The sequence below is a fragment of the Phasianus colchicus genome, chromosome 33 (genome assembly GCF_987193195.1).
Source record: "Phasianus colchicus chromosome 33, bPhaCol1.hap1.1, whole genome shotgun sequence".
Lineage (NCBI taxonomy): Eukaryota > Metazoa > Chordata > Aves > Galliformes > Phasianidae > Phasianus > Phasianus colchicus.
In genome coordinates this window covers 717,321-742,069 of record NC_143468.1, presented here as the reverse complement: position 1 = coordinate 742,069, position 24,749 = coordinate 717,321, and the positions used below count along the sequence as shown (strand labels likewise).

The window sequence follows — 24,749 nt, the reverse complement described above, 5'->3', positions numbered from 1 at the left end:
GCGGCGCGGGGCCGCCCCACAAACGGCCGCCCCACGAACGGCCGCCCCACGAACGGCCGCCCCACGAACGGCCGCCCCACGAGTGGCCGCGGCCCCGGGCGCCATGGGGCCGCCCCAGTGCCGGGCGCTGGCCGCCATCCGCGCCGAGGTGCGGCGGCACGAGGAGGCGAAGCGCTGCCTGAACGCCCTGCTGCGCCTCTGCGACGGCGTGCGCGACCCGCGGCTGCGGGGCGGAATCGGCGCCCAGCTCAGAGCCCTGCAGGGTACGGACGGACAGACGGACCGACGGACGGGGGGCGGGGGGAGGGAGGGGGCGGGCGGACGGACGACAGGGGGAGGATGGACGGACGGACGGACGGATGGAGAGTGGAGGGACGGACGGACGGATGAAGGGATGGACGGGGGGGACGACGGACGGACAGACGGAGGGTGGATGGATGGATGGATGGACAGATGGACAGGTGGAGAATGGATGGATGGAGGGATGGACGGGGGGACAACGGACGGACAGACGGACAGATGGAGGGTGGATGGATGGACGGACAGACGGACGGACAGGGGGGAGGATGGACGGACAGACGGACGGATGGAGAATGGATGGATGGATGGACGGATGAAGGGATGGACGGGGGGGACGACGGACGGACAGATGGAGAATGGATGGATGGATGGACAGACGGACAGATGGACAGGGGGGACAATGGATGGACAGACGGACAGATGGAGGGTGGATGGATGGACGGACAGGGGGAAGAATGGACGGACAGATGGACAGATGGAGAATGGATGGATGGAGGGATGGACAGACAGATGGATAGATGACAGGAGGGAGGACAGACGGACAGATGGAGGGTGGATGGATGGATGGATGGACAGGGGGGAGAATGGACAGACAGACGGAGGGGGGGCACATGGATGGATGGACGGACAGATGGACAGATAAAGGATGGATAAAGGGATGGACAGACGGACAGAGGGGGGATGGATGGACAGATGGATGGTGGATGGGTGAACAGGGGGGAGGACAGATGGACAGACAGACAGATGGAGGGTGGATGGATGGATGGACAGATGGACAGATAGAGGGGGGATGGATGGACAGATGGACAGGGTGCAGGGATGGACGGACAGATAGACGGATGGAGGGGTTGCATGGATGGATGGGGGGAGGATGGACAGACGGATGGACAGATGGGGGTGAACGGATGGATGGACGGACAGACAGGTGGACAGATGGAGGGGGGATGGATGGACAGATGGACAGATGGAGGAAGTGTAAGGATGGATGGACAGACAGGTGGACAGATGGGGGGGATGGATGGGTGGACGAGGGGAGGGTGGATGGACAGACGGACAGGGCGCATGGATGGATGGATGGAGGGGGAGCTTGGAGGGATGGGAGGAGAACGGACAGACAGATGGACAGATAGAGGGGGGGTGGATGGATGGACGGACAGACGGACAGATGGAGGGTGGATGGGTGGAGGATGGATGATGGACAGACGGACAGATGAGGGGGGAGGGACAGATGGATGGACAGATGGGGGGATGGATGGACAGACAGATGGACAGATAGGGGTGCATGGATGGATACGTGGAGAATGGATGGACAGACAGACAGCAGGGGGGGATGGATGGATGGGTGGGGGGGAAGTTGGACAGACGGACGGACAGTTGGAGGGGCGGGTAAATGGAAAAGGGGAGGATGGATGGACAGACAGACAGACAGGCAGTTGGAGGGCCGGATGTCTGGGAAAAGGGTGGATGGACAGACAGATGGACGGACGGGTGGCCAGGAAGAAAGATGGACAGACGGACAGTTGGAGGGGGAGTGGGTGGACGGACAGGGGGAGGACAGACAGACAGACAGACAGACGGGGGCAGGTTGATGGATGGACGCACAGACAGATAAGTGGGGGGGGGGGGGGGGAGTGGATGGAGGAGAAGAAGGATGGACAGACAGACGGAGGGCTGGAGAGGCGGACGGACAGACGGACACAACTCCGGGGCTGCGGGTTGGCGGCCGGGGGGGGGCGGCGTCTGACGGGGGGGGGGTTGGGGGTCGCGGGGCTCCGTGGGGGGGGGGGGGGGGTGGGGGGGGTCCCACGTGGGAATGGGGCGGACCGGCATTGGGGGGGGGGGGCGGGGCGGGGGGCTGCGGGGGGCGCGGCGTCTCCCGTGGGGGGGCGGGGGGGGGTTGGGGGCCGGGGGGGGAGGGGCTGCTGCCCCGCGGTTTCCGGCGCTGCCGTCGCAGCGCTGCGGTCGCTGACGTCGCCGTTTCCTCATCTCCGCCGGTCCCCGCCCCCCCCCCGCCCCCCCCGCAACCCCAACCCACAGCCCCCCCCCCCCCAGCCCCCCCCGTCCCGCGCGCTGCCGTTGCCGGGGGTCCCAACGCCCCCAACCCCCCCAATGCGGGTTCGGTGCGATGACGTCGATGCCCCCCCCGCTCCCCCCCCCCCGGGGGGCTGAACGCCGCCCCCCCCACCTCAAACCGCCCCCCCCCCCCCCGACGTGCGCCGGCATCTCCCGCGGTCGCGGTTGCCATGGCGACGGGATGCGGGGATGCCGCGTTGCTACGCGCCCGCACGGCGCTACCCGGAAATTGGGGGGGGGGGGAACTGAGAGCCCCCAAATGCGCCCCCCCCTCCGAGGCACCCCAACATCAATGGGGGGGGGCACTGAGGTCCTGGCGGGGTCCCCCCCCACCCGGGATGGGCATGGCGGCTCCTATAGGGGGGCGCTGGGGGGGGAACTGGGATGGACTGGGATGGACTGGGGGGGGTCGGTGCTTCTCGTGGGGGGGCACTGAAGTTTGGGGTGGGGCACTGAAGTTTAAGGGGGGGTCGCATGTGGTGGCCCCCCCGTGTGGCACGTGGAGAACCTCCCCCACCCCCCCGTGATGGGGACAACGGTTCCTATATGGGGGCGCTGGGGGGGGGTACTGGGATGGACTGGGATGGACTGGGATGGAGTGGGGGAGTCGGTGCTTGTCGTGGGGGGGGGGCACTGAAGTTTAAGGGGGGGTCGCACGTGGTCATCCAACACTGTGGCACATGGAGACCCCCCCCTGCTCAGCCCCCCCTCCCCCGCGATGGGGACACCGGTTCCTGTATGGGGACACTGGGGGGGGGGTACTGGGATGGACTGGGATGGACGGGGGGTCCGGTGCTTGTCGTGGGGGGGGGGCATAGAGATCCTGGGGGGGTCCCACGTGGTGGCACATGGAAACCCCCCCCCCCCAGCTGTGATGGGGACACCGGTTCCTGTATGGGGGCACTGGGGGGGCACTGGGATGGACTGGGACGGACTGGGGGGGGCACAGAGAGGGACAAATTGGGGGGGGGAAAGGAGAAAGGGGGGGGGGCACCCGTGGGTGTCGCTGTGGGTGCGTTGCCATGGCGACGCTGTCAGCTCCGTCACGCGCGATGCGGGGGGGCGGGGGGGGGGTTGTGCCGAATATGGGAGCCATTGCGACAGCGATGGCTGGGCACAGCACAGGGCGCCCCATCCCATAATGCCCCAGCCCATAATGCCCCCACATCCCATAATGCCCCCATCCCATAATGCCCCATCCCATAACTACCCCCCTATCCCATAGTGCCCCCCATCCCATAATGCCCCAACATCCATATCCTATAACTGCCCCCACATCCCATAACACCCCCCATCCCATAATGCCCCCCCACACCCCATAATGCCCCCACATCCCAAAACTGATCTCATATCCTATAAATGCCCCCCCACACTGCATAACTGCCCCCGCACCCCATAACGCCCCCCCATCCCATAATGCCCCCCCATATCCCATAGTGCCCCCCCCCACCCCATAACGCCCCCATATCCGCCCCCCCCCCCGCTCCCATCGCGTTGCCGCCGCCGTTGCCATGGCAACGGGATGCAGCGCCGCCAAAGTGCCCCAAAATGGGGATTCCGCCCCAAAGCGAGGCGGCGGGGGGGGGCGGGGGGGGGGTCCCGGGGTGGGGGGGTCCCGGGGGGGGCCCCGATGGATCCCCGTGGGTCCCGTAGGGCCGCCGTGTGGGGCTGCGGGGGTTCGGCTCCCACAGCATCCCATGAAGGGGGGGGACGGGGGGGCTTTAATGGGGGGGTATGGGGGGCTGTATGGGGGGGGGCTGTATGGGGGGGCTGTGCGTGGGGTGGGGCCCGGTGGGGGCGGCGCCATTCGTGCAGCTGCGGGCCGGGAGGAGCAGCGGCGGGGGGGGCTGAGCCGAGCCGTTTTTTTTTGGGGGGGGGGGCAGAGCCCCGGGACCGCCGCCCGCCCCCCCCCCCGCATCCGTCCCCCCCCCCCGGCCTCGCGCACGTGGAGCGGAACGGCGACCCCTGGCCGCCCCCCCCCGCCGCTCGGAGCCCCCCCCAAAACACGGAAGCCGCCGCTCCCGGCCCCCCCGTAACAAACCGAGCCCCCCCCCCCCAACCCCCCCCGGGAGCCGCAGCCCCGCCCCCTCCGCTCCGCGAACCGCGACCCCCGGGGGGGCGAATTTCGGAGACGCTTTTTTTTTCTTTTTTAGGGGGGGGATCGAAACGAACCCCCGGATTTTAGGGCCGGGGGGGGGTTGACATAGCGGGGGGGGCGCGGCGGTGCCAACCCCTCCGGGGGCGGGAGAGCGGGGACGGCTTCGGGGGGGGGAGGGCGGGGAGGGCCGGGGGTGGGGACCGAGAGAAGCGGCACCGGCGGCGCGCGGAGCGGCGAGGAGCCCCGAACGGAGCGGGGGGGGCGGGGGGGGGGTCCCGGGTACCGTCGCCGGGGGGGGGGGGCACCGATGAACAGAGCGGGGGGGCCGCAGAGGAGGACGACGTACCTCATTTCTCTCACCCTCGTCAAACTCGAATCGGTGGCGGCGGCGCCGGGAGACGCGGAGCCCGCGGAGGAGGGGGCGGCGGATGGAGCCCCCCCGGAGAAGCCCCCCCCCGGCGCCCCCCCCGGCCCCGCCGCGCCGCCGCCCCCCCCCCGGCCCCGACCCGAGGACGGCGGTCGCGGCAAACGGCCGGAGCGGCTCTTCCAGCGGCAGGACGCGCTGCGGATAAGTACCGCCCCCGGCTGCGGCCCCCCCGAGCCCCCCCCGCCCCGCGGCCCCCCCCCCCCCCCCGGCCCCGTCCCATCCGGCCCCCCCCCCCCCATCCGGGGCTCGGTGCGCGCGGTGTCGGGGGGGGCCGGGGGCGGTGGAAGCGGCTGCCGCGGATCCGTCCGCCCCCGTTCGCCCCCCCCCGCGGTGCCCCCCAAACCCGACCCTTCGCTGCTGCCGCCCCCCCCCGCCGCGACCCCCAAACCCGACCCCGCGCCTTCGCCTTCGCCGCCCCCCCCGGCGGTGCCCCCCAAACCCGACCCCGCGTCGCTGCCCCCCCCGCCGCCCCCCGCCCCCCCTCCCCCCGTCCCCCCCAAACCCTCCCCGTCTCCCCCGCCGCCCCCCCCCGCCGTCCCCCCCAAACCCGACCCCCGCCAAACCTCCAAGCTCCCCCCCCCGCCGCCCCCCGCCTCGGAGCGATGCCGTCCGACGCCCCCCCCGAGCCGCCCCCCGTTGCTGCCCCAATCCACGTGGGGCTGCGCGGAGCCCCCGCCGGACCCCTCCGCGCCCCCCCGCCCCCCCCCGGCTCCTTCGTCCCCCCACCCCTCCGCCGCCCCCCGCCGCCTCCGCCTCCCCGGCCCCAAACCCTTCCGAGCCGCCGCCGCCGCCGCCGCCCCGGACCCCCGACGGACCCCCAAAGCCGCCCCCCCCAAAAGCAGCCGCCTGTCGTGGCCCGAAGGGGAGACGAAGGGGCGACCCAAAGCGGGGGGGGGCGGCGGCAAAGCCGGGGGTCCCGATCCGGGGGGGGTCCGGCCGCCGGCTCGGCCGCGTTTGTCCCCTCGCAAAGGGAAAAGCAAAACGTTGGACAACAGCGACCTGAACCCCCTCCCCCCCGCTCTGACCGCCGCCCCCCCCCCGCCCCGAGGCCCCCCCGCCACCCCCCCCCCGACCCCCGTCGACGCCGGAGCGGGGCTGAAGCGGGGCCGGGAGGGGGGCCGGGCGTCCACGAGGGACCGCAAGATGCTCAAGTTCATCAGCGGCATCTTCGCCAAGACCCCCGCCGCCCCCCCCGCCGGCAGCGCGGCCCCGTGGGCGCCCCAAGGCTCCGAGCCCCCCCCCGGGGGCGGCCCCCCCAGTGAGTAGCGCGGGGCCGGGCCCCCCGCCCCACAAAACTCCCCCCCCCCCCCCCCCCCCGCGCTGTGGGGCGGCGCGGCGCCGCCTCGGGGTGATGGGGGGGGGCGGGCGGGGGGCCGCAGGGACCCCACGTTGTGCCCCCGATTGTCCCCGGCGGGTCCCAAATCGCCCCCAGTGTCCCCACATTGTCCCCAAATTCTGTCCCTGTCCCTCAGTGTCCCCATATTGTCCCCAAATTCTGTCCCTGTCCCTCAGTGTCCCCATATTGTCCCCAAATGTGTCCCCATCCCTGTGTCCCCATATCATCCCTCTGTGTCTCCATGCTGTGGCCCCACATTGTGGCCCCGTATTGTCCCCCAGTGTCCCCACATTGTCCCCAAACGTGTCCCCATATCGTCCCCCCATGTCCCCATATTGTCCCTCTGAGTCCCCACATTTTGTCACCCTGCCTCAGTTTCCCCTGACCATCATTGTTCCCATATTGTCCCTCTGTGTCCCCACCCCTGTCCCTCAGTTTCTCCCTTTTGTCCCCAAATTGTGTCCCCATCCGTGTCCCCACTCTGTGTCCCTGTGCCTCAGTTTCTCCATATTGTCCCCACACTGTGTCCCCATCCCAATATTGTCCCTAAATTGTGTCCCTGTCCCTCAGTGTCCCCACATTGTCCCCAAATTGTGTTCCCGTCCCTCTGTGTCCCCATATTGTCCCTCTGGGTCCCCATGCTGCGTCCCCATCCCTTTGTGTCCCCACATCGTGTCCCCATCCCTCAGTGTCCCCATACTGTCCCCAAATTGTGTCCCCGTCCCTCTGTGTCCGCACGCTGTGGCCCCACATTATGGCCCCATATTGTCCCCACCATGTCCCCATATTGTCCCCCTGTGTCCCCAGATCGTCCCCATGCTTTGTCCCCGTGCCTCAGTTTCCCCATATTGTGTCCCCATATCGTCCCCAAATTGTGTCCCTGTCCCCAGTGTCCCCATATCGTCCCTCTGGCCCCACGCTGTGTCACCCTGCCTCAGTTTCCCCTGTCCCTCAGTGTCCCCATATTGTCCCCCCGAGGGGTTTTGGTGCTTTGGGGTTTTGGTGCTGGGGGGTTTTGGTGCTTTTGGGGTTTTGGTGCTGTGGGGTTTTTGGGGTTTTGGTGGTGCTGTGTGTTGACCCCCCCGCGTGCCCCCATCAGCGCTGCCCCATTTGGGGTCACCTTGAGGTCCCCCCGTGGCCATGGGGGCGGCGGTGTCCGTCCGTCTGTCCGTCCGTTGTGCCATCCTGGATCCGTCCGTCCGTCCGTCCCGCTGCCCCACATCTGTCTGACCCGGGGGGGGCGGAGGGGAGGGGGGGCCTCCGTGTGTGGCAGGGGAAAACTGAGGCCTTGGGGGCGGGGAGACAACGTGACACAATACGACACAGTGTGTCATGACATGGTATGTCACGACACAACACGATATGACCCGATGTGATATGAGACAGTGCGGCGCAATATGACGTGATATGACGCGGTATGGCACGATATGACATGATATGTCACGATATGGTGTGATATGACGTGATACAACATAGTATGACATAATATGACATGATATGATGTGATATGACATGATATGACATGATATGACATGATATGTCACGATACAATGTGATATGACGTGATATAACACAATGTGCCATGACATGCTATGTCATAGTAGAACATGACATGACGTGATATGACGTGATGTAACGTGATATGACACAGTGTGTCATGACATGGTATGTCACAACAGAACACAATACGACACGATAGGACACAATATGACACGATATGTCACTGTATGATGCAATACGACATGATGTGACACAGAATGACACGATATGACGAGATATGAGACGATATGACTGATATGGTGTGATATGACGTGATGTGACACAATGTGTCATGACATGGTATGTCACAACGCAGCATGGTATGAACTGATATGACTCGATATGAGACGATACGGCACTGTGACAGAATGTGACATGATATAACATAGTATGACATGATATCTCACGATACGTCACGATACGTCACGATACGACACATGGTTTGTGCAACACGACATGACACGACATGATATGGCGCGATGTGACGTGATGTGACACAGCGTGTTGTGACGTGGCGTCGCAGCGCTGCGGTGCGTGGAGAACAGGCAGCGTCCTCATGTCACGCCGTGTCCTCGTGCCTCACCGTGTCCTCGTGCTTCACCACATCCTTGTGCCTCACCGTGTCCTCGTGCCTCACCGTGTCCTTGTGCCACTCCGTGTCCTCGTGCTTCAGCACATCCTTGTGCCACACCGTGTCCTCGTGCCACGCCGTGTCCTTGTGCTTCACCACATCCTTGTGCCACGCCGTGTCCTTGTGCCATGCCATGTCCTTGTGCTTCACCGTGTCCTTGTGCCACGCTGTGTCCCCGTGCCACATCCTGTCCTCGTGCCTCACCACGTCCTCGTGCTTCCCCGTGTCCCCGTGCCCCACACCTGTGGTCCCTCCATGTTGTTGTGCTGCCCCGTCCCCGTGCCGCACCACGTCCTGCTCCGTGCCACGCCGTGTCCTCGTGCCGCACTGCACCCCCATCTCCTCGTGCCACGCTGTGTCCCTGTGCCCGTGGTGTCCCTGTGCTGCGCCACGTCCTCGTGCTCACCGTGTCCTCGTGCCCCCCTGCCCATGCTGTCCCCACGCTGTGCCACGTCCCCTTGCCGAGCCGCTGTCCTCGTGCCCCATGGTGCATCCTCGCGCCCTGCAGCATTCCCTTGTGGTTGACACATCCCTGCGCTCCATGGCAAATCCTCGTGCCCCACAGTGCATCCTTGTGCCCGCCACCTCCTCGTGCCCTGTGCATTTCCTTGTGTCATCCGCATCCTCGTGCCCTGCAGCGTGTCGTGGTGCCCTGTGGCAGCTCCTTGTATCCACCGCACCTTCATGCCCCATGGCACGCGTGTCCTCGTGCCCCACAGCATTCCCTTCTGGTTGCCACCTCCTCGTGCCCCATGGTGCCCACCACCTCCCCGTGCCCTCGTGCCCATCCTTGTGCCCACCACCTCTTTGCACCTTGTGCCTTTTCCTCGTGCCCACCCCACCCTCGTGCCCCATGGCATGCTCTGGTGCCCCACGGTGCCCGCCTCCTCCTCGTGCCCTGCGCCGTTTCCTCGTGCCCATCCCATCCTCGTGCCCCACATCGTGTCGTGGTGCCCCGTGGCACCTCCTTGTATCCACTGCATCTTCATGCCCGTGGCATTTCCTCGTGCACGCTCATCCTCGTGCCCCACAGCATTCCGTTCTGGTTGCCACCTCCTCGTGCCCCACGCCATGCTCTTGTGCCCCACGGTGCCCGCCCCCTCCTTCTGCCCCGCGCCATTTCCTCGTGCCCACCCCGTCCTCGTGCCCACCACCTGCTCGTGCCCCGCGCCTTTTCCTCGTGCCCACCCCACCCCCGTGCCCGCTCCCATCCCGGTGCCAGTCGCTGCGGTCCGCGCTCCCGCTGCCGCTCCGCCGCGGTGCCGTCGCCTGGTGACAGCGCGCGGCCGCCCCCGTGCGGCACCGCCGGCTCTGCGCAGGGCCGGGGGCGGCCGGAGCCCCGGGGGGGGACGGGGCTGCCGGGCTGCCGGGCTGCCGCCCCCCCTCAGCACCCGCTGCTCCCGCAGAGGCGCTGGTGAACAGCCAGGAATGGACGCTCGGCCGCTCCGTCCCCGAGATCCGCCTGGTGGGTGCCGCGTCCTCCTGTCCTCCTGTCCTCCTGTCCTCCTGTCCTCATGTCCTTCTGTCCTCCTGTCCTCCTGTCCTCATGTCCTCCTGTCCTCATGTTCTCCTGTCCTCATGTCCTTCTGTCCTCCTGTCCTCCTGTCCTCATGTCCTTCTGTCCTCCTGTCCTCCTGTCCTCCTGTCCTCCTGTCCTCCTGTCCTCATGTCCTCCTGTCCTCCTGTCCTCCTGTCCTCCTGTCCTCATGTCCTCCTGTCCTCCTGTCCTCATGTCCTTCTGTCCTCATGTCCTCCTGTCCTCATGTCCTCATGTCCTCCTGTCCTCATGTCCTCCTGTCCTCCTGTCCTCGTCCTTCTGTCCTCATGTCCTCCTGTCCTCCTGTCCTCCTGTCCTCCTGTCCTCCTGTCCTCCCGTTCTCATGTCCTCCTGTCCTCCTGACCTCACATCCTCCTGTGCTCATGTTCTCTTGTCCTTCTGTCATCATGTCCTCCTGTCCTGATGTCCTCCTGTCCTGATGTCCTTCTGTCATCATGTCCTCCTATCCTTCTGTCCTCCTGTCCTGTCTTCATGCTCTCATGTCCTCCTGTTCTCCTGTCCTCACATCCTCGTGCCCTCATGTCCTCCTGTCCTTGTGTCCTTGTGTCCTCCTGTCCTCATGTCCTCATGTCCTCCTGTCCTGCTGTTCTCAGATCCTCGCATTCTCCTGTCCTCCTGTCCTCCTGTCTTCATGTCCCCACCCCTGTGTCCTGCTGTCCTGCTGTCCTCCTGTCCCCACTCGATGCCCACCTCCCCCACCCCACATCCTCGTGTCGCCGCCCCGCGGCCCCGGAGCCCCAACTCCCTGCGTCTCCCCCCAGGGCGTCCTGGGCAGCAGCAGGAGTGGGAAATCAGCGCTGGTCCACCGCTTCCTCACCGGCTCCTATGTGAGCCTGGAGCCCACCGAGAGTGAGTGGCTGCGGGCTGGGGGCGGGCGTGGAGGTGGGGTGGGTGTGGGGTGGGCATGCGTATGGGGTGGATGTGGGTATGGGATGGACGTGGCTGGGGGATGGATGTGGCTGTAGGATGGACGTGGCCATGGGATTAATGTGACCATGGGATGGACGTGGCCATGGGATGGAAATGACTGTAGGTTGGATGTGGCCACGAGTTGGACGTGGCTGTGGGGTGGACATGGCTGTGGGGTTGACGGGGCCATGGGATGAAAACGGCTTTAGGATCAGTGAGGTCACAGGATGAACATGGCCATGAGTTGACATGAGCACAGAGTGGAGACAGACATGGAACTGACATGGCAGCGAGATGGACGTGGCTGTGGGGTGGACACAGCCATGGGATGGACGTGGCCATGGGGTGGATGTGGCCATGGGGTGGAGGTGGCCATGGGATGGATGTGGTCATAGGATGGACGTGGCTGTGGGGTGGACACAGCCATGGGACGGACGTGGCCATGGGACGGACGTGGCCATGGGGTGGACGTGACCACGGGACTGAGGAGGTCATGGGGTGGATGTGGCTGTAAGGTGGGGATGGATGTGGTTGGGGTTTGGTGATGACTACGAGGCCATGGCAGGGATGGGGCAATGGGGCTGAGAAGGCCATGGGGCGGACGTGAGAGTGGGATTGATGTGGCCACGGAATGGATGTGATCATGGGATGGACGTGGTTATGGGATGGATGTGATCGTGGGATGGATGTGATCATGGGATGGATGTGGTTATAGGATGAATATGGTCATGTGATGCACGTGGCCACGGGATGGACACAGCTGTGGGGTGGACGTGGCCACCGAGCAGACAAGGCCACAGAGTTGCCACGGCCGTGGGCTGGATGCGGCTGCGAGACACAGCGTGGCCGTGGGGTGGCTGTGGCTGTGGGGTGGCTGTGGCTTTGGGGTGGCCCTGGCTGCAGGATGGCCATGGTTTTGGGGTGGCTGTGGCTGTGGGGTGGCCCTGGCTGTGGGGTGGCTTTGGGTGGCCGTGGCCATGCTGTGGCTGTGGCTGTGGGGTGGCTGTGGCTTTGGGGTGGCTGTGGGGTGGCCATGGCTTTGGGGTGGCTGTGGCTGTGGGGTGGCTTTGGGGTGGCTGTGGCTGTGGGGTGGCTTTGGGGTGGCTGTGGGGTGGCCATGGCTTTGGGGTGGCTGTGGCTGTGGGGTGGCTTTGGGGTGGCTGTGGCTGTGGGGTGGCTTTGGGGTGGCTGTGGGGTGGCCGTGGCTGTGGGGTGGCCGTGGCTGTGGCTGTGGCTGTGGGGTGGCCGTGGGACCCCAGGCTCCCCCCCGCAGGCGGGCAGTTCAAGCGCGAGGTGACGGTTGATGGGCAGAGCCACCTGCTGCTGATCCGCGAGGAGGCCGGCGCCCCGGACGCCAAGGTGGGTGCGGTGCGGTGCGGTGGCGGGGGGTCGGCAGCGGGGGGTCGGGGCCGTTCGGCGGGGAGCTGAGCCCCGCCCCCCCCCCCTCGCGCCCCCTCCCCAGTTCGCCGACTGGGCGGACGCCGTCGTCTTCGTCTTCAGCCTGGAGGACGAGGGCAGCTTCCAGGAGGCGGCGCAGCTCCACCAGCTGCTCTGCGCCCATCGGGCCGCCGGCGACGTCGCCCTGGCCCTGGTGGGCACCCAGGGTGAGCCGGGGGGCGTGACCCCCCCCCCCAAAGGGGACCGGGAGGGAAAAGACCCCCGGTCACCCTCTGCCGCCCCGCAGACAAGATCAGCTCCTCCAACCCGCGGGTGGTGGAGGACGGGCGCGCGCGGGCGCTGTGCGGGGACATGCGGCGCTGCCTCTACTACGAGACCTGCGCCACCTACGGCCTCAACGTCGAGAGGGTCTTCTGCGAGGGTGGGCGGGGGGCTGGGGGCGGGGGGGCTGGGGGGGGATGGGATTGTGGGTGGGGAGGGGTGGGATTGCAGTTTGGTTGTGCGTGGGACGGGATGGGATGGGATGGGATGGGATGGGATGGGATGGGATGGGATGGGATGGGATTGGGGTGGGATGGGATTGGGGTGGGATGCGATGGGATGGGATTGGGGTGGGATGGGGTGGGATGGGATTGGGGTGGGATGGGGTGGGATGGGATGGGATGGGATGGGATGGGATGGGGATGGGATGGGATTGGGGTGGGATGGGGTGAGATGGAATGAGATACAATGGGATGGGATGGGGTTGGATGGAATGAGATGAGATGAGATGAGATGAGATGAGATGAGATGAGATGAGATGAGATGAGATGAGATGAGATGAGATAAGATGCCATGGGATGGGATGGGATGCGATGGGATGCGATGGGATGGTATGGGATGGGTTTATGGGTGAGTTGGGAGGGGTCTGTGGTTGGGGTGGTATGGGATTGGGGTGGGATTGGGGTGGGATTGGGATTGTGGGTGGGGTGGGAGGGGTCTGTGGTTGGAGGGGGATTGGATTGGGGTGGGATTGGGGATGGGATGGGGTTGGGGTGGGATTGGGATTGTGGGTAGGATGGGATTGTGGGTGAGTTGGGAGGGGTCTGTGGGTGGAAGAGGATGGGATTGGGATGTGATTGGGGTGGGATTGGGATTGTGGGTGGATGGGATTGTGGGTGGGACTGGGAGGGATGTGTGGTTGGAGGGGGGATGGGATTGGGGTGGGATTGTAGGTTGGGAGGGGTGGGATTGCATTTTGATTGTGGGTGGGGTGGGATGGGATTGGATTGTGGGTGGGATGGGATTATGGGTGGGGTGGGGATGGGGGCTGTGGTTGGTTTTAAGAGCAGTGGGGAGCGGGGCGGGGACTGGGGGGGGGGGGACGGCGGCTGGGGGCAGTGGTGGCACTGGGGCCGGGGTTGGGTTCGGGGGGATCACGGGGAGCAGCTGGGTGGGGGGGACGTGGCTGAGCGGGGGGGGCTGAGAGCAGTGCTGGGTGCGAGGGGCTCTGGGAGGGGGGGGGGGGATGGGGAGCGGTGGGTGCTGGGGGCTGCGGCCGCTGTGTGGGGTCGGTGCTGCGTGGTGCGTCGTGGTGACGCTGGTGGTGGCACTGTGGTGGCACTGTGGTGGCACTGTGGTGACCTCTGGCGGTGGCACAGTGGCCCAGAAGGTGGTGGCCCTGCGGAAGCAGCAGCAGCTGCTGGCGTCCTGCAAGTCCCTGCCCAGCTCCCCCACGCACTCGGCTGCCTCCACCCCCGTCGGCGGCGCCCACCCTGCCCAGGTGACCCCACATCCCCACAGCCCCACAGCCCCAAAACCCCCAAACCCCAGAATTCCACATCCCCACAGCCCCACAACCACACAGCCCAACATCCCCACACCCCCACATCCCCACAACCCCACACCACCACACCCCCACAACTCCAAAACCCCCAAACCCCACATTGCCAAATCCCCACAGCCCCACAACTACACAGCCCCACAACCCCAAACCCCCCAAACCCCAAAACTCCACATCCCCCACATCCCCACAGCCACGCAGCCAAACAGCCCCACAAGCCCGCAGCCCCACAACCCTATGACCCCACATCCCCACAACCCCACGGGCGACCCCACTGAAGCTGCCCCCTGCCCCCCCAGACCAGCAATGGGGGTCACACCAGCGACTACTCGTCCTCGCTGCCCTCCACCCCCAACGTCAGCCACCGGGAGCTGCGCAGCGAGACCCCCGCCCCCATGGGGACCCCCAGCTCCCTGCACCGCGGGGCCAAGCGCCGCACCAGCCTGTTTGCTGTGAGTGGGGCCGGGGGCCGGGGGGGCGGGGCGACACGGGAACCCACAGACGCTGGGGGGGGGGTGAGGCGTTGGGGGGTGCGGGGTGCGGGGGGCATTGGTGAGCGTGGCAGTGAGGACACGCGGGTGTGAGAGGGTGAGTGTGACAGGACACATGGGTGTGAGTGGGTGAGGTGGCCGTGAGGACACGTGGTGCCCCCAGCACGGTGACGCAGGGCCGCTCGTGGCCCCGATGTCCCCCTGCGGCGGGGCCCCGAGCTGCTGGTGCCCCCAGCCCGCGTCCCCGGTGGCGGCGCTGTGCTGCTGGTGCCACGCTGTCCCCACAGACGCGGCGCGGCAGCGACTCGGAGAAGCGCAGCCTGGACAGCCGTGGCGAGGCGGCGGGCAGCGGGCGGGCCATCCCCATCAAGCAGGTTGGAGGGCAGCAGCTTCCCAACAAACCATCATCCCACCCACCCACCCACCCAACTCATCCAACCCATCCAACCCACCAAACCCATCCCACCCGTCCAACCCATCAAACACGTGGAACCTATGGAACCCATGGAACCCATCCAACCCAACCCACCAAACCCTTCGAACCCATCCAACCCATGGAACCATCAGATCCATGGAACGCATCAAACCTATTGAACCCACCAAAACCATCCAACCCATCAATTCCATCACCTCCCTCACACCCAGCGTCCCCAACATCATCCCCACTTCCCCAATTGTCCCCATTGTCCCCATTGTCCCCATTGTCCCCATTGCCTCAGTTGTCCCCCCCCCCTCATCATCCTCCCTATGATCTCCCCCACCATCCTCCCCCTCATCCCCATTGTCGCCAATGTTGCCAGCACCTCAGTTGTCCCCACTGTTCCCATCATCCTCATTGTCCCCATCACCCCCATCATCCCCATTGTTCCCCATGTCCCCATCTTTCCCATCCTCCCCATAGTTCCAGTCGTCCTCATTGTTCCCATCTCCCCCATTTCCCCCATCACCCCCATCACCTCCGTTGCCCCCATTGCCCCCATTGCCCCCATTGCCCCCACTTCCCCCATTGCCCCCACTTCCCCCACTGCCCCCATTTCCCCCATTGTCCCGACTTCCCTCATTGCCCCCATCGCCCCCATCGCCCCAATTGCCCCTGCTTCCCCCACTGCCCCCATCACCCCCATGGGCCCCGCTGCCCCCATCCCCCCGGCCGCCCCCATGGTCCCCTCACGACCCCGTCCGCCCGCAGAGCTTCCTGCTGAAGCGCAGCGGCAATTCGCTCAACAAGGAGTGGAAGAAGAAATACGTCACCCTGTCCAGCAACGGGCTGCTCCTCTACCACCCCACCATCAACGTGAGAGCCCCCCCCCCCCCCACCCCCGTGCCCCCGACCCTCCGTGTCCCCTCTCAGCCCCCCGCCCCCCCCAGGACTACATCCACAGCACCCACGGCAAGGAGATGGACCTGCTGCGCACCACGGTCAAGGTGCCGGGGAAGCGCCCGCCCCGCGCCATCTCCGCCTGCGGCCCCTCGGCCAGCGTCAACGGGCTGCTGAAGGACGTGGGCGCCGACGGCGGCGGTGAGGAGGGGGGTCGTGGGGGGGGGTCGGGGCCGGGGGGACGTTTGCATCACCGCCCCCCCCCCCCGCCCGCAGCCGCAGCGTCGCCCGTGGGGCTCAGCCTCCCCCCGGACCCGGGGACCAAAGGCGCGGGGAAGGGCGAGCGGCCCCTGCAGCGCTGCGCCTCCGCCTCCAGCGCCAAGCTGTCCGGTGAGCTGCCGCCTTCCCATCCCCAGCCTGTCGTCCTCTCCATCCCTGGCCCCACTCCCATCCCTGGCCCTGTCCCCATCCCTGTCCCCATCCCCATCCCTGTCCCTGTTCTTATCCCTGTCCCCATCCCCATCCCTGTCCCCATCCCCATCCCCGGCTCTGTTCTTACCCTATCCCCATCCCTGTCTCCATCCCTGTCCCCAATCCCAACCCTGTCCCTGTTCTTACCCCTGTCTCCATCCCCATCCCTGGCCCCATTCCCATCTCTGGCCCTGTTCTTATCCCTATCCCCATCCCTATCCCCATCCTTGTCCCCATCCTTGTCCCCATTCCCATCCCTGGCCCTGTTCTTATCCCTATCCCCATCCCTGTCATTGTCACTTTCCCATCCCCATCCCTGGCCCTGTCATTGTCTCCATCCCTGTCCCCATCCCCATCCTGTCATTGGCCTCTTTCCAATCCCCATTGCTGTCCCCATCATTGTCCCAATCTCCGTCCCCATCCCCGTCCCTGTCCCCATCCCCATTCCTGTTCCTGTGTCCCCATCCCTACCCCCTTCATTGTCCCCACTGCTGTCCCCTTCCCCATCCCAGTCTCTGTTCCTATCCCTGTCCCCATTCCTCATCCGTCGCTGCCCCCATCCCCGCCCCCATCCCTGTCATTGTCCCCATCCCCATCCCTGTTCCTGTCCCAGTCCCCAGGGACATTTGGGGACCTTGGCAGCGGTGGCCCCTCTGAGCACGGTGGCCCCTGCTCCTCCTGGGGCTGTGGGGACCGTGGGGACAGAGGTGGCCACTGGTGGCCGTGGGAGGATGGGTGGTGTTGGTGGCCCTGTTGGCTTTGGTGGTCGTGGTGACCCTGGTGGTTCTGGTGGCCCCTGTGACCCTGACAAACCCGGTGGCACCAGTGACACCAGTGGGCTTGGTGGCCACGGTGGCCCCAGTGGCATTGGTGGCTCTGGTGACTTCGGTGGCCCTTGGTGGCCCTGAGGACTGCCCGTGGCATTGGTGGCCCCAGAGGCTTTGGTGACTGTTGGTCCTGGTGATCCTGGTGACGCCGGTGGGCTTGGTGACTCTGGTGGCCCCAGTGGCTCTCATGGTTCTGGTGGCCCTGGTGGCCCCAATGAGCCCCACTAGCATGGATGATCATGGTGGTCCCAGTGGCCCCGGTGGCCCTTTTGGTCACAGTGATCCTGATGGTGCTGGTGGCCATGGTGATACAGGTGGGCTTGGTGGCCCTGGTGGCCCCACTGATCCCAGTGGATTTGGTGACTCTGGTGGCCACAGTAGCCGTGGTGGCTTTGGTGACTCTGGTGGTGGCCCCAGGGGTCCCGATGAGCCCAGTGGACTTGGTGACCCTGGTGGACCCAGTGAGCCTGGTGGTCCCGGTGGTGTTGGTGGTCTTGGTGACCCCAGTGGCCACGGTGGCACTGGTGAACCTGGTGGCCTCGAGGACCCTGATGAGCCCGGTGGACTCGGTGGCCACGGTGGCCCCAGTGACACTGGTGGCACTGTGAACCTCGTGGTCCTGGTGGCACTGGTGGACCTGGTGACCCCAGTGCTCGCGGTGATGCGGATGGATTTGGTGATCCCAGTGGTTCTGGTGACTGTGGTGACACCGGTGGACCTGGTGGCCCCAAGGATCCTGATGAGCCCAGTGGCCTCAGTGAACCTGGTGGCTTCAGTGAACCCGGTGGTCTTGATGACATTGGTGGCCACGGGGACCCCAGGCGACCTTGGTGACACCGGTGGCCACGGGGACCCTGGTGGCCACGGCGACGCTCGGTGCTGGTGAGCCCGGCGGCCCCAAGGAAGCCGACGAGCCCGGTGGACTCGGTGGCCCTGGTGGCCCAGTTGCGGCCGTTGGTGGCCTCGATGGTGGCCCCGATCCCCCAGCGAATCCCTTTGGCAGATGGCCCTGCTGGCCCCGAATCCGTCTCCAGCCCCGGCAGCTCGGGCCGCGATCCGCCGCCGTCGCCGATGGTCGACCGCAAGAAGCACCGCCGGAAGAAGCTCTCCACGCCGTCCAAGACTGAGGGCTCTGCGGGGCAGGCGGAAGGTGAGAGAGCTGCAGGGACGGGGGATGGCATCGTCACGGGGACACGGCCGCCACCCCGTGGGGACACGGCTGCCGTCCTATGGGGACACAACCGCCACCCCATGGTGACATTGCTGCCATCCCATGTGGACACAGCTGCCACCCCATGGGGACATGGCCACCACCCCATTGGGGCACAGCTGCCACCCTATGGGGACACAGCTGCCAGCCTATGTGGACATGGCTGCCATCCCATGGGGCACAGCTGCCACCCTATGGAGACATGGCCACCATCCTATGGGGACGCAGCCGCCACCCCATGGGGACACAGCTGCCACCCTTTCAGGACATGGCCACCACCCCATGGGGCACCGCTGTCACCCCATGGGGATATGGCTGCCACCCCATTGGGGCACAGCCGCCACATTATGGAGACACAGCTGCCACCCCATGGGGACATGGCCGCCACCCTATGGGGACAAAGCTGCCATCCCACAGGGACACGGTTGTCACCTCAAGAGGACACAGCTGCCAGCCTATGTGGACATGGCTGCCACCCTAGGGGGACACAGCTGCCACCCCATAGTGACATTGCTGCCACAACATGGGGACACAGCTGCCATCCTATGGGGATGCAGCCCCACTGCATGGGGACATGGCTGCCACCCTATGGGGACACAGCTGCCATCCTATGGGGACACAGCCATCGCCCCATGGGAACGTGGCTGCCACCGTATGGGGACATGGCTGCCGCTCTGTGGGGACACAGCCACCTCCCCATGGGACCCAGCACCGCCCTTTGGTCACACCGCCGCCGGAGCCGCCCCCCCCGCTGAGCCACGTCCCCGCTCTGTGCCCCCTCCCCTCACCTCCTCTCCCGTTGCTTCTCGGGCTCTTCCTGACTCTCTGTCCCCCCCCTTTTTCCTCTCTTTGCCGTTTCCGCAGCCAAACGCAAAATGTGGAAATTAAAAAGCTTTGGTAGTTTAAGAAATATTTATAAAACAGGTAACGTGGCACCGCGCGCCCGCATGCGGCTGCATCCCCCCCCCACCTGCCTGCCGCGCTCGCACCGCCGCGTCCCCAACCCGCGGGATGGGGGGGGCTCTATGGGGCGACCCCTCTTTGGGGGGTCCCGCGGTGCCCCCCGGCCCCGTGGCAGCGCTTTGTGCCCCCGCAGAGGAGGAGAACTTTGAGTTCCTGATCGTGTCCAGCACGGGGCAGACGTGGCACTTCGAGGCTGGCAGCTTTGAGGAACGCGACGCCTGGGTGCAGGCCATCGAGAGCCAGATCCTGGCCAGCCTGCAGTGCTGCGAGAGCAGCAAGAACAAGGTAGGGGGCGAGGGGGCAGGCGGTGGGGCTGGGGCCTCCCGTTGTCACCCGTTGTCACCCGCTGTCACCCGCTGTCCCCAGGCGCGCGTGGACAGCCAGAGTGAGGCTGTGGCCATCCAGGCCATCCGGAACGCCCGGGGAAACTCGGTGTGCGTGGACTGCGGGGCACCCAGTGAGTGTGGGGATGGGGGGCGGGGGGTGTGGGGAGATGTGGGGGGATGTGGGGCGAAGTGGGGGAAAGAGGGATGTGGGGTGATGTGGGGGGACACAGCGATGTGGGGGAACAGAGGGATGCGGGGTGACACAGCAGGACATGGGGATTTGGGGTGACATGGGGGGACACGGGGATGTGGGGTGATGTGGGGTGACGTGGGGATATGGGGTGACACGGGGGGATGTGGGGATGTGTGGTGACACAGGGAAATAGAGGGATGTGGGGTGACATGGGGGGCCACAGGGTGACAATGGTCTGTGGGGATGTGGGGCGCACCGTGCTGTGGGGCACACAGTGCTGTGGGTCGGACCATGCTGTGGGTCACATGGTGTTGTGGGTCACACCGTGCTGTGGGTCAGGTGATTCTGTGGGTCAGACCATGCTGTGGGTCACGCCGTGCTGTGGGTCACACGGTGTTGTGGGCTATGCCATGCTGTGGGTCAGACCATGCTGTGGCTTGGATGATTCTGTGGGTCACACCATGCTATAGGTCATGCCGTGCTGTGGGTCAGGTGATTCTGTGGGTCAGGCCCTGCTGTGGGTGACGCCGTGCTGTGGGTCAGATGATTCTGTGGGTCACGCTGTGCTGTGGGTCAGGCCATGCTGTGGGTCAGGCCCTGCTGTGGGTCGTGCCGTGCTGCGGGTCAGGCGATGGAGCGGGTGTCGCCGCGCCGTCCCGCAGACCCCACGTGGGCCAGCCTGAACCTGGGCGCGCTGATCTGCATCGAGTGCTCCGGCATCCACCGCAACCTGGGCACCCACGTGTCGCGCGTGCGCTCCCTCGACCTGGACGACTGGCCGCGGGAGCTGACCGTGGTGCTGAACGCCATCGGCAACGCCACCGCCAACAGCATCTGGGAGCGGAACACCAGGGGGCGCTGCAAACCCACGCAGGAATCGTCCAGGTGAGCGGGAGTGTGCGAGTGTGCGAGTGTGTGTGAGTGTGTGTGTGTGTGTGTGTGTGTGTGTGAGAGTGAGTGAGAGTGTGTGTGTGTGAGAGTGAGTGAGAGTGTGTGTGTGTGAGTGTGTGTGTGTGTTTGTGTGTGTGTGTGTGTGCGTGTGTGCGTGTGCGAGTGTGCGAGTGTGTGTGAGTGTGTGTGTGTGTGTGTGAGAGAGTGAGTGAGAGTGTGTGTGTGTGAGTGTGTGTGTGTTTGTGTGTGTGTGTGTGTGTGTGCGTGTGTGCGTGTGCGAGTGTGTGTGTGTGTTTGTGTGTGAGTGAGAGTGTGTGTGTGTGCGTGTGTGTGAGTGTGTGTGTGTGTGTGTGCGAGTGTGTGTGTGTGTGTGTGTGTGAGTGTGTGTGTGAGTGTGTGTGTGTGTGTGCGAGTGTGTGTGTGTGAGTGTGAGTGAGAGAGTGTGTGTGTGTGTGTGTGAGTGTGTGTGTGTGCGTGTGTGTGAGTGTGAGTGAGAGAGTGTGTGTGTGTGTGTGAGTGTGTGTGTGTGTGTGTGTGCGTGTGTGTGTGTGTGTGTGTGTGTGAGTGTGAGTGAGAGTGTGTGTGTGTGTGTGTGAGTGTGTGTGCGAGTGTGTGTGTGTGTGTGTGTGTGAGTGTGAGTGAGAGTGTGTGTGTGTGTGTGTGTGTGTGTGTGTGTGTGTGTGAGTGTGTGTGTGTGTGTGTGAGTGTGTGTGTGTGTGTGTGTGTGTGTGTGTGTGTGTGTGAGTGTGACGCGTGCCCCATCCCCCCCCGCCCCTCCCCCCTCACTTCCCCGCGCGCAGGGAGGAGCGCGAGGCGTGGATCCGCGCCAAGTACGAACAGCGGCTGTTCGTGGCGCCGCTGCCCGCGGCCGAGGCGGCGCTGGGGGAGCGGCTGCTGGGCGCCGTGCGGGACCGGGAGCTGCCGGCGGTGCTGCTGCTGCTGGCGCACAGCACGAGGGAGCAGCTGGCCGCCTGCGACGGGGAGCGCAGGACCGCGCTGCACCTCGCCTGCGATATGGCGCTCGTGGTCGTCACGCAGCTGCTCGTGTGGGTGCGTGGGGCGGTACGGGGGGTGAGGGGTGTCCGTGGGGATGTGGGGTGGTGTGGGGGCTGAGGGGTGGGTATGGGGGGGATGGGGAGGTACGGGGGGTGTGGGGTGGATTTGGGGTGTGTAGGGTGGGTATGGAGGAGTTGGGGTGGATATGGGGGTGAGGGGTGGGCGTGGGGTGTGTGGGGTGGGTATGGGGGCACGGGGTGGTATGGGGGCTGAGGGGTGTTGGTGGGGATGTGGGGTGGGTATGGGGTGTGTAGGGTGCGCGTGGGGGAGATGGGGTGGGTATGGGGGAGTGTAGGGTGGCCATAGAGGACTTGGGTTGGGCGTGGGGTGTGTGGGGTGGGTATGGGGGGATGGGGTGGTATGGGGGGTATGGGGTGGGTTTGGGGTGTGTGGGGTGGGTATGGGGTGTGTGGGGTCGGTGTGGGGGAGAAGGATTGGGTATGGGGGATGTGGATTGGTCATGGGGCATGTAGTGTGGGCATGGGATGTGTGGGGTGAGCATGGGATTTGGGGTGGGTATGGGGGAGATGGGGTGGGAATGGGGGCTGTGGGATGGGTGTGGGGATGTGGGGTGGGTGTGGGGGCTGTAGGGTGTGTGTGGGGGAGATGGGGTGGGTATGGGAGGTGTAGGGTGGGTATGGAGGATGTGGGTAGGTATGGGATGTGTGGGGTGGCCATAGAGGACTTGGGCTGGGTATGGGGGATGTGGGCTGGTCATGGGGACACGGGGTGGCTGTAGGAGATAGGGGATGGCTGTAGGGACGTGGGACGGCCATGGGGACACGGGATGAGGCAGGGGACGCGGGGTGGCCGTGTGGCCACGTGACAGCCGGGCGGTCACGTGACGCGGTGTCCCGCAGTACGGCGCAGACGTGCGGGCTCGGGACGCGCACGGCCGCACCGCTCTGTTCTACGCGCGGCGCTCCGGCAGCCGGGAGTGCGCCGAGATCCTGCAGCAGCACGGCTGTCCCGGGGACGGCCCCCCCACACCCGGCGGCCCCCCCACACCCCGCGGCCCCCCCACACCCGGCGGCCCCCCCACACCCCGCGGCCCCCCCACCCCGGGGCTCCGTCGCCGCAGCAGCGCCGCCAGCGTGGGGCCGTGCGTGGAGCCGCGCACCGCTCTGGTATAGCGGGGAGGGGGGGGGCGGACGGCCGGGACCCCCCCAAAAGGGGCGCCTCGCGGTTTGTATTTTTGATGCTCTATTTATTATCCGCCCCCTCCTCCCTCTCCCCCCCCCCCCCCCCCACTTTCTCCCCTTCACCCCCTCCAGCAGTGGGGTCTCTTCTGGTCCTGGTGCCTCCCCCCCCCCACATCCTATTGCACAGCGTTGTGCCGCAGGGATGAGGTGCACTGAAACCCCCCCCTCCGATCTGTGCCCCCCCCACCCGAAGTGCCACCCCCCACCCACATCCCCACATCTGCGTGCCCCCCTCCGAGGTGCCTCCCCTCCCCCCATCAGTGCCCCCCATCCGTGGCTGTCTCATCTCTGCCCCCCCTCCCCCCCCTCAGTATCCTCACATCAGTGCCACCACATCTGTGCCCCCCCCCGCCGCATCCCACCCCCTCTGCACCCGGCACCCCCCCCTGCACTCCCCAGTATTTCCCCTCATCAGGAGCAGAGCAGACCCCCCCTCCCACCCTTTTCTACGACCTTTTCTACACCCCCCCCCTCCCCCGCCATGACCACGCACCCCCCCTTTACCATTTCCCCCCCCTCAATTTTTCTCTGTCCTTTTGAGAGCCCCTTTAATTTATTCCTTTGTTCGGCGTTAGGATATAGAGCCACCCCCCCCCCCCCGCGGTACTGCGGTGCCCAACGGGGTGGGGGGGGGACACCAGCGGGACCCCCCCGCCTCTCCCGCTGGCCCTGGGGGGGGGGAGGGGTCAGGGGTCACGGTGCCCCCCCTCCCCCCAATCTGCCCCAGGACCCCATGAATGTATGGGCCCCGCCGCCGTGATGCCCCGCGACCCCGTGGGGCTGAGCAGAGCCCCCCCCCCCAGAGCTCGGGGTGGGGGGCCGGGTGGGGCCGGGGGGGGTGGGGGGAGTTTGGGGTCGTGTACAGCATTTTCTGCTCTCGGGTGTAACTGTACGTAACAATGTCGGCGTCGGCGCTGTGTTACTGTGGCGGCTGTGCTGTGGTGGAGTGGGGGGACGTGGGGGGGCGTGGGGGCATTTGGGGACATGGGAGGGATGTGGGGGGACACGGGGGATATGGGGACATTTGGGGACATGGGAGGGATGTGGGGGGACACGGGGGATATGGGGACATTTGGGGACATGGGAGGGGACACGGGGGGGTGTGGGGATATGGGGATGTGGCACACGGGGGGGGCACTGCAGTGTGGGGTGGAAGGAGGAGATGAAACACATTGGTGGCAGAGTCATCCATAGGGACACGGCAGCACCGCCATCCCATAATGACACAGTGGTGGCACTGCCATCCCATAATGACACGATGGTAGCGGTGCCATCCCATAATGACACAGTGGTGGCACTGCCATCCCATAATGACACGATGGTGGCGGTGCCATCCCATAATGACACGATGGTGGCGGTGCCATCCCATAATGCCGCGTTGGTGGCCGTACCGCGCAATGGGACACGTGGTGGACAGCGCCTGGTGCTGAACTTCGGAATCGGCTGGAATGCAAAGGAGTGGGCGTGGTTTGTGCGGTGTGGGCGTGGTTTGTGCGGTGTGGGCGTGGCTTTGCGCCGCCCTGCCGCCACGTGAAACGCGGGGGGGGGAAGCAACGAGTTGGGGGTGGGGGGGTCGTGGGGGGGCTGAGGGGTGCAGGAGGTGCGAGGGCCGTTGGGATCTTGGGGTGTTGGGTTCAGTGGGGGGTGGCTGGGGGGGACAGAGGGGAGATGAGTGGGATATGGACCCCCCCCAAAAAACACAAACCACTC

General features: G+C 66.0%; 1 protein-coding gene across 3 annotated transcripts; it reads left to right on the top strand.

The window, feature by feature from the left end:
* Window positions 1–19: 19 nt before the first annotated feature.
* On the top strand, window positions 20–24,497 carry AGAP2 (ArfGAP with GTPase domain, ankyrin repeat and PH domain 2). 3 transcript variants are annotated; one of them, XM_090128445.1, is made up of 19 exons: window positions 20–263; window positions 9,811–9,869; window positions 10,724–10,811; window positions 12,145–12,230; window positions 12,334–12,475; window positions 12,556–12,690; window positions 13,910–14,031; window positions 14,391–14,543; window positions 14,870–14,956; window positions 15,772–15,876; window positions 15,951–16,101; window positions 16,177–16,290; window positions 18,202–18,348; window positions 19,273–19,332; window positions 19,505–19,656; window positions 19,738–19,828; window positions 20,553–20,775; window positions 21,582–21,831; window positions 22,698–24,497. In XM_090128445.1, the coding sequence occupies exons 1-19, from the start codon at window positions 104–106 to the stop codon at window positions 22,968–22,970; spliced, it is 2,598 nt and encodes an 865-aa protein (XP_089984571.1). In that variant the 5' UTR covers window positions 20–103; the 3' UTR covers window positions 22,971–24,497. The 3 variants fall into 3 exon arrangements, with proteins under 3 accessions (XP_089984571.1, XP_089984572.1, XP_089984573.1); XM_090128447.1 differs by lacking the exon at window positions 20–263 and adding an exon at window positions 299–461; XM_090128446.1 differs by lacking the exon at window positions 19,273–19,332 and having other exon boundaries at window positions 21–263.
* The last annotated feature ends 252 nt before the right edge of the window (window positions 24,498–24,749 follow it).